This window comes from Apus apus, chromosome 1, assembly GCF_020740795.1.
Source record: "Apus apus isolate bApuApu2 chromosome 1, bApuApu2.pri.cur, whole genome shotgun sequence".
In the NCBI taxonomy this organism is placed as follows: Eukaryota; Metazoa; Chordata; class Aves; order Apodiformes; family Apodidae; genus Apus; species Apus apus.
In genome coordinates this window covers 173725023-173734424 of record NC_067282.1, presented here as the reverse complement: position 1 = coordinate 173734424, position 9402 = coordinate 173725023, and the positions used below count along the sequence as shown (strand labels likewise).

At 43.9% G+C, this 9402-nt stretch overlaps 1 protein-coding gene across 1 annotated transcript; it reads right to left on the bottom strand.

Annotated features, from left to right (window-relative positions):
- Positions 1 to 286: 286 nt before the first annotated feature.
- Positions 287 to 8905, bottom strand: AMIGO2 (adhesion molecule with Ig like domain 2). The gene is made up of 2 exons (XM_051608485.1): positions 8561 to 8905; positions 287 to 2033 (listed from the first exon to the last, which is right to left on the bottom strand). The coding sequence occupies exon 2, from the start codon at positions 1958 to 1960 to the stop codon at positions 395 to 397; it is 1566 nt and encodes a 521-aa protein (XP_051464445.1). The 5' UTR covers positions 1961 to 2033; positions 8561 to 8905; the 3' UTR covers positions 287 to 394.
- Positions 8906 to 9402: the final 497 nt, after the last annotated feature.

Genomic DNA, 9402 nt, shown 5'->3' with positions numbered 1-9402 from the left:
GCGGGCTTTGTGCTCACTGCAGAGGAGGAGAATTATCAGTAAGACTGAGATTGTTATATAGTGGTCAGCCTCTGCCACTGAACATCTGCATGCGTGCAAAGTACTGCTAAAGATGCGTGAGAGATTGCTGTGTATGGACCAGAGAGTAAAAGCCAAGGCTAAGGTTGCACTGAAGACACTCACATTACTGCCACACTGTTTGCTTTTCCCAAACAAGGTACCACTGTTGCATGGCTCTGCACTCACAGGAGAGGAGACACAGTTCAAGGACTGACAATAGAGACTCTTTTTTAAAATGTTTTCTCTCTTTTTATTTGTTTTTTTTCCTGATGGTTGCTACAAGCAAAGGAGGTATTCAGAAGTGTAACTGCATGATACAAACACAGGCAGCAAACTAAGTTGATGGCATGAAAGGTGTATCCGAGAACACAGAGTTGACAGAATCAGAGTCGGATTTTGTTCGAGTAGTTTTTAAGATACTCTCAGCAATGATATTGTCATTAGGAAACAGTTTTACTTTTCCGTTCTGACTGTGTTTTGGTTCATGCACAGGTTCCAGGAAAACAACCCGTTTACCAGTGCTAGCCTTCTTCTCATCAGCTGGCAGCTCTTGTGGAGGTGTGGAATTTAGTATGGATGAATGAGCACTGCTTTGGTTCAGCTTCCTCTTCCTCCTTTTTGCCTTACATTGACATGGACAAGGGGTCAGATAGAGATATAGCAGTACTAAAATAATACTGGCTACACAGGCAGCAAGGGTGGTAAAAGCTGTATTAAATGCTTCATGAGCATGGGACCTGTTCACTGTGGAATTGCTAACATTTATTCTAACCTCTATGGTTTCATTTAATAGTCTTTTCTTATTTATTGCAATGCAGGAATACAGCCCCGAGTCCTCCAGCTGGGCATCTGTTATCTCCAGGCTGCCATTATGAAACACCTTAAAATTGTCCATCTCCCTGTCTGGCTCCAGCAATCTATTGTCCGGACTTATCCAAACAAAGTGTGTGCCAGCATCGCTGATTCTGCTGTCACAGTGCACAATCAGCCTGTCACCAACCTGGGCATTGTGAATAAACCCAAAGGCTTGGAAAGAGCTGTTGATGGTGCTTTCAGAGCAATTCAGAAAGTTGTCATGCAGTAAAGGCAGTTTATTGTTACCTCCTGGGTCTGATCGCAACAAGCAGGTGTACTCGTTTTTTAAGTCCACCACTGAGCTGAAGTGTCTCTGATACCAGAAGAGCAGCATGGAGTGCAGCATACAGTCACAATAAAATGGGTTGCCATGAAGATAAATTCCACTAAGATGTTTGGCCGGCACTGAACTTAGGCGCTGAACAGGCATCGACTGGATGTGATTAAAGGAAATGTCCAGCAACACAAGGTCTGTCAGTTTATATTTTCCAGTGTACAAGTCCAGAGGGAAATGCGAGAGCAAGTTATAGCTTAAGTACAGTTTCTGCAATTTGTACAATCCTCCGAAGGCTGAGGACTCTATCTGTGTTATCTGATTGTTGTACAGCAGGAGAACTTCCAGTGCCCCCAGCTCCTGAAACACAGGGCTGCCCAGTGTCTTCAGGCTGTTGGATGACAAGTCTAGGTACTTCAGATTTGGGGTTGTGGAGAAGCTTCCAGTGACAACACTGCTAATGGTATTATGATTGACTATTAGAGTGTCCAGTTTCTCAAACAGCACTGGGATCCATTCAGGCTCCAAAAATCTAATTCTGTTATAACTCAGATCCAGCCTTTTCATATATTTATAAAGATTTCCTGGCACCCGAGAGAGGTTCTTATTGGTGCAGCTTACGATATCACTGGCACAGATGCAGGTTGTTGGACACATCCCCGAGGCGCTGCCACAAATGCTCACTGTGAAGACCAAGAGGCATGCCAGTCCTTTGAAGTTCACTCTAAATACTCCAAGTTGAGTAGGAATTGTCCACCAGTTTAAAGACATTTTCACTGTCTCTTGGCTGTCTCCCAGTGCTCCTCACCACAGATTATATGTGCAGTTAGCTTTGCACTAATTGCTGTCAAAAGAGGGATACAGAGGTACAGTACGTTAACATTTACGATTCATACCCTGCTTGATTTCTCATGCATGCCTTTTGAAAAATACAGGGAATTAATCCTTAATGTTTCATATGGTTAATTACAAAGTCTAGTTCTTAGCTTAACATTGGTTTTATGTAAACATGACATTCTACACTCACATTTACACGACAGATATATTTTTTTCTCTTCAAAAACAATGCAACTGGACTTTAGTCTTGGGCCAAGGAATGCAATTTCTGAAAGTTCACTAAAAAATAAAGCAGAAATGTTCCGTTGTGGAACGTGACTGGGCAATGGCATCTCCTACCTCTTTGCAAACCAACCCAGACAGAAAGCTCCTGGTACCAGAAAGAAAAAGTGTTATCCAAAAAGGCTATTTTCTTGTCTAGCGGGGAGTAGTTACAACATGCATTTCTTACCAATCAGAAAATGTCACACATTTTCAAGCAAAGAATTTTCCCAGTCTACTTAGATTTAAATGTCATACGAATTTCTTTCTCTCTCTCTTTTTTTTTCCCTTAAAAAAAAAAATAAATCAGTTTAGGTAGCAACAGTCTATTTTTAAAGTTATTCAAGATGTCCAACTGGAATATTTTATATTCTGCTACTTCTACCTTTGCCAAAATAGCTGTTGAGTAGGAAATTCTCTATGCCTGGTGCCTACCTCAGGCACAAGTTTTGGGAAATTTCAGTACAAATGAATCAGCCATGTCTCAAAACTTAGTAAAGTAAAAAAATTATTTTGCTTATACTTAGATGATACGAACAAAACAACCATACTCTTCTCTGAGAATATTTTAGTGTCACTATAATTTGAAGCAGAAATGTAACATTTGGCAGGGCAGTGATTCCCTAGGGAATCAAAGGGACATGCTTTTTTGCCACATCCTAAGAAAATGTACACATACTTAGCAGCATAATGAATGTTTCTGTTCACTCTTGCTCTCCCCTTGATATCTCTTAAGTGTTTGTCACTCAATTCCCAGGTGAATCCATATGCATTGATTATCCCCACCCCTTCACAGCTCAGATGTGAACCCCACAGTGTCTGCTCTGTGCTGCTGACAGTGGCTACGGCCAGGAGCTGGGAGACTGCCTGTGGGCAGGAGGGAGGAGGAGAAAGAAGCAACCTCCGATGGAAAGAGGCAGAATCAAAGGAGAAGTTGTATACTCTCATGAGGCAAGCTGGATGAAGAAAGCATGAGTCAAAAAAACATTAAAACCAAGACCTAAAGGGTGGAGAACAGCAGGACAGAGAAGCAGCCAAAGAGGAGTGAAGGAGGATAAGTGGTGCATAGAGAAGCAAGGGCAAAACCAGGGGAGGAAGATGCTAATGGATCACCATGCTTACTAATGAAGCAATTGAGGAGGAGGTAGCTTGAGGATGTAGAAGTCAGTTAAAGCATATAAAACTGGAAAAGCAGATAGGGAGGGTCCAAAAGGCAGTAAGAAGGTTAAGCAGAAGAGAGGCAAGAGTTTAAGGAGGTAAACCTTATAAAACACTTCTCTGGAGAATTTGCATCTGCTACTTATGAATCTAACATTATCTATGCAATTAATGAATATATGTTAAATTCACTTATTTCCACTCCCCCTCAGTTCTTTATTCCTGTCCTCTCTAACCCTCTGCCAATCTGGCAGGCTGCTGTCTTCTGCTGACAAATACTCTTCTACTCTTAAATCAAGTGGTAAAGGATGTGCTATGAATCTAAAGAGCTGAACTTTCTAATGACCTATTAAAAGAAGAATTATGAAGGCAGAAGCATGAGAGAATTCACTTTTCACAAGAATTTATGTATATACAATGGCTTTAAATGTCTTCATTCCAAAAATCTGTATTAAGAGAGTGGCAAGACTACCAAATCAAGTGCCCCAAAATTTAAAAATGTTAAAATTAAGGTTTTCTGTGCCATTTAAAATTTAATATGCAGACCTTAGTTACATGGCCGTTTATTTTTTTTTTCCCCAAAAGCTCTTCTCACACTGTGCACAAGAATCTGAGAAATCACAAGGAACAGAAAGAGTGATTACATCAAGAGATCAGTAAATGCCAGTTCTTGAGAACTGAGCATATCCTAGCCTCTGCCACAGAATTACTGCAAGATCAGGCAAATTATGTGAACTGGTGAATTTTAGAAAATAATTACCATATTATAGTCATTAACTTGACACTTAGAGAATAAGGAGCCTGTATTTATTACTGAGTTTGTGAAGGACTGATGTAAAATACTGAGATGAGAGTAAAAGTGCTGTGATTGTAGCTGGCACTTCTGACTATAAGGTCTTCTCCTCGCTTTCCTGTCTATGAAAGGGATATAGCAACATGATCTTACCTATAGGAATATCATAAAAATCAATGAATTGGTTACAAAAAAAGCTTAGTATTAAGATTCATAGTCTTTTAGGCTTTTGCATCCTACTGAAGTAAATAACTGCGTGGGAAGCTAGGAACCCAGAGGAATTATTTTTTTAACCAGTCCTAAGCAACTAACTTATTTTGTTTCACTAGCTAGCTATTCTTTTATGGCAACAATTAATATAGATGAGTTCTAGAGGGCAAAACCTATGAAGAAAGCTTTACTGAAATTGCCATTGGGAAATAATTCTGTACCTTTGTATGGATTTGTATGGTATACAGTACATGAAGCATAATTGAAACACTCCAACAGATGAAAAAAATAATTCAATACTGAGTCTTTTAGTTAGTATATCTCACAATTCAAGGTATCTGAAAACTGCATAGCATAAAATAATGTGTTTGACAACTGAATTATAAAGCACTGAAAAAAAAGGGAGAGAAACTGCTGTTGCATAGATTGCCTTTCCCTCTCATACCTGAATGCCTGATTTTGCAACTTATGTAGCCTGATTTTTAATGTAACTGCACTGGCAAAAAGACGTATGGCACTTTTAAAAATCAGCTCCTATGTTGAATATAGCTGTGATCCAGAAGATATTCCAAATAGGACATACTAGGTCAATGTTCAGTTTTGGGAGGGCCACCAAGTTGAATACACTGAATAGCCTTGCATGTTTGTTTCTGTCCATACTCACAGTCATCTAACCAGAAACTCTGAGCCAGTCTGCAACCAAATCCAAAAGGCAGATCAGTTGGCTGGTGTAAATCAGCATAACACCTGTGAATTCTAAGGAGCAAAAATACTCTGCAAGGGCTGAAAACTAGGTTGTGTACTTCCAAAACTCACTGAAGTTTCCAAACCAGAATGGTTTCAGATAACTGCAGTTACCTTGCCTGGTGTTAGTCTTGCCTGGTGAAGCAAATTCAAATTACAGACATCATAAACATACCATGGGCCACAAAAGGCTATCTTGAGGGCACCCTGACAAGCAGAAACCTTCCTTCCCATGCCCGACTCATAGCACATGCCCACATTCCCAAAAGATTCTTTGCTCTTTTGGAGAGTAGGACTGCTGAGCTGCAACTTGCCTCTCAGTCTGTATTCCCCAAAACTTCTGCATAAATTATAGAGAATGGTCAACAAAGACAAGCATGCTCAACATAAATATTTATAACCTAAATGATAATTTGAACTTCTTCAAAATTGCCGCATAAACATTTCTGGGTTAGTAACATGTATGTGTACACAAGGAAGAACAATGCCTATAATCAGCCTTATATTAAAAAGTGGCATTTTGTTTCATCCCAATAACATTACTTCAGGGCTTAGAAACCTACTATTTTACAAGCTTCAGTATTACGTATTTTCTCAAGAGAGATGTTGCCATTAAATACTATCAGCTAACATGTGCCAACAGACTCTGGCTAAGCACTTCACTATTATTTCTGAATGAGCTGGGTAAATAGCTTTTTTGATTTACAATAAAGTGAAGGACATGGTTAGGAGTTTTGTACTTGAATTATTTTCAAAGAAATAATTTCTTTGTAGGTTTGAAGTGTGATATTTTAAGCTCACTGCCAAAAACACAGTAGTCCCTAAGATGAATTGCCAGTGCAGTAATGGTGCACATGCTTCTTAAATGTTTGAGAACAGCACATAGCCTCAAATAACAGGGAATATCCTCTGCTATCAGGAACACTTCCAGAGAAGCTGAGGATTAGGCCCTTGGTTTTGATCTTTTTAATGTGTTTGTCACCAGGCAGGTGTGTGTTTTTTTGTTTGGTTTGTTTTTTTAAGTAATGAGCACCTAGAGCTATTTATGGAAAAGGGGAAAGCCAGGCACCTGTAAACATCCTCGCCGTCAGTTATCACTGTGAGATCATTTAATATCCTAAACACTCATTTTCACTTTCTTTGGGTTCTCTTTTCCATCAATGCTATATCAATAATGTCTACATGAGCTTTCTCTTCTCCTGTAGGTACCTTAGGCTTAATGCTCTTTCTGCCAGAGAAAGCTGTACACCAAGCTACCTATCCCAATTAATTTGACACTTTGCTATAAAATTCTTAGGTGGCACATTTCTTAACTTAAGCAGTGAATTGGACTGGAGATCCAAAGTCATCTGAATGCTTTTGAAAACACAACCATTATTCTTTTCAATGTTAAACAAATGGGACTGAGAATTGCTTTACAGTAGGAATAGCATCTTTCTGTACATGATGCAAATGGTCCCACACCTGGCTGGCACTTTCTGCACAGTGAAAATGCAGATTTTTTCACACAACTCCCCTGTACTACTACAGGAATACTGTTCAGTCTCTAGAGAGCTCAAACACTAGAAAACATTAAAGATTTCAGTCCACTCTCCAGAAGGTCCACATTGTTTCTACATCTCCCTCTTTCCCTTGTGTATGCATTAGTTAAACAAAATAATACATTAAATGAAACAGTGATGGCTCAGTTGTTAATGTTTTCTTTCAGAGCCCCCTTTTTTTTTCTGCATGGCATTTTACAAAGCTTTCATCATGACCATGGAACAAAAAGCAACTGTTAGAATAGGAGCTTATTAATTTATAATAACAATATTATGCAAGTACAATTATTAATGTTTTTAATCCTAATTTTATTAATCCTGTTTATGTACATGACAGTGCCATTAAATACAGAGTAGAAGCATCTTACATAATTAATCTTTTGAAATGTTACACCGACAAGGAAGGTCTGCATAAACTTCCATTCCTTGTGTATGTGGGATGCTGTTGGAGGAAATATCCCCACAGTGGCCACTGCACTCCAGTCTCTAGGCTCTGCTTTTAGCACTCTTGAGTGGGAAAGGCACTTTCTGCATTGAATCTACCTGACAGCTCTGCTCAGTGTTTTTGACTGAGCAGATTCTGAGTTATCCAGCCATTGTAACCCATGAGATTGGGTGACATGACGGATCAGAGAGCAGAGATTGTTGCTGAGCTACATCTGGGTGACATATTGGTACACTAGGCTGAATTCTTGAACTGGGCTAAGCTATACTTGATGCAGGACTTAGCAGTGATGAAAACATGGCTTTACATCACCTTTGCAGCAAGTTGATCCTGAGGTCAGTCTGGCAAATGGAGTGATCTCTCTGGCAAGCAGCTGGCCAGACCTCAATAGTGTTGAATTACAGATGACTTTGGCCTCATAACCTTAGCCAGCTAAAACGATTTTCTCCCTCTCATCCCTCAGCAAAGACTGAATTTCTCTGAAGAAAGATTTATTTATTATTTTGCACACACGATAGTTCATTTGGCTTAAAGGAAACACAGATGAGCAACTGGGTGACGTACCACAAAGCCTGAGTTGGACTAATCATCAGCAGTCTGTCTACGGCAGTTCCAGCTACATGAAATCAACACTCTGCAGCTCTTAGCCCTCTTGAGAGCATGCGAGGGAAATACGCATCACTGAAACAACAATGCACCCTTTCTGCTATTTTACTTTGTAAACCAAGCTGCACCCTAGTTTAAACCTTGCAAATTGCTTCAGTTGCTAAGGAGATCAGAAAGTAATTAAGAAAAAAGGCAATGATAAGAGGCAGCGCTTGTTACAGTATCAGTAATCAGTCTCCAAGCAATGCCAGATCTTATGAAAGTTTAGTTGCCCAGCGTAGGATCCTCACCGCCTCCAAATGCTTCTCTGACGGGCTAAACTTCAGAGAAGCCCCATTGCCTACGATGGGGGAGGACTTCTGCCAGCCTCCCTACGGGGGCTGCTGGCTGGAGGCCCCCCGATCCCCACCGGGAGTGGGCGGAGGGCAAAGTTTCAGCGAGCCCGGCCAGCGGGCGGGCTAAACCGGCACCGGTACGGGGGCACCCACTGGCACCGCGCCGTCCCCTCGCCTCACCCACGCATCCACCCCCACCCACCCTCCCCGCCGAGGGGGTCTCTGCCCGCCTGCCCCGGGCAGGCTCGGCCACAGCCGCTCCACACCGCGGCGGAGGCAGGGACCGGGTCTCCCCCACCCACTGCCGGGCTGCGCTTGCCCCCGGTTCTGGCTCTCCCTCTCAGCCTCGGCTCCTGCCCCTCCGGACACTGCCCGTCCGCCATACCTCGGCTACCGGGGGGATGTTTGCTGCGTGGGGGTGGCCCCTCCGGGCAGCGTTACCTGGAGCTCCCGGCGGCCGCTTCATGTCCGGGGAGCGCGATGCCTGCCCCGCCGCCGCCGTCAGCCCCGGACCCGCATTCTCCGCCGAGTTAGGGGCCACCGAGAGGCACGGCAGAGACTCCGCTGCGCTCCCCCCAGGGATGGAGCGGAGGCCCGGACCCCGGTACCGGCGGCGGGTGAGGAGGGAAGGCAGGAGACTCCCGGTCACGGCGGAGCTGGGGTTTTTATCCCCTCCTGCCTCCGCCCTCCCTGTCTTCCCCCGCCGCGCAGGGCCGGACCCAACGCCGCTTCCCCCCGACGCGCTCCCGGGGGGTTTCGGCGGCAGCAGGACAGACCGTCCGGTGCCCCGGGGGAGGGCCGCGCCGGCTGCCCCTGCTCCGCCCCTCGCCGCCTCGGGGGGGCCGCGGCCCCGCACGGGGGTGTGCGCGCTGCTCCGCCCCGCTCCGCGCCCCAGGGCCCCGCTGCCCCCCGCCCCCCAGCCAGGGCAAGGCCACCGCCCCTAGGTGGGCGCAGCCCCTCTTGGGCAACGAAGTCACGGCTGGGAAGGTGGGGGGGGTTGGGGTGGGCGCAGCAGGGGATGGGGTCCCCATGAAATGCATCCAAACTCCCCGTGCACGGAGGTGGAACCGCAGGGTGTTCTTAAGGGGCTGGGAAGTTCCAGCGTTATCGTCTTAGCTCTGGAAAACAATTCTCCATTTAATTAAATGATCAAAACCCCACGGAGGCTCCGTAGTAAACTGGGCTTTGATGAGAACAAAAGTGTCTATCACATGATACTGGGGTTATCTAAAATTAATTACCATGTACCCGGCTTGTCTTATCTATGGGATCTGTGGGAGAGC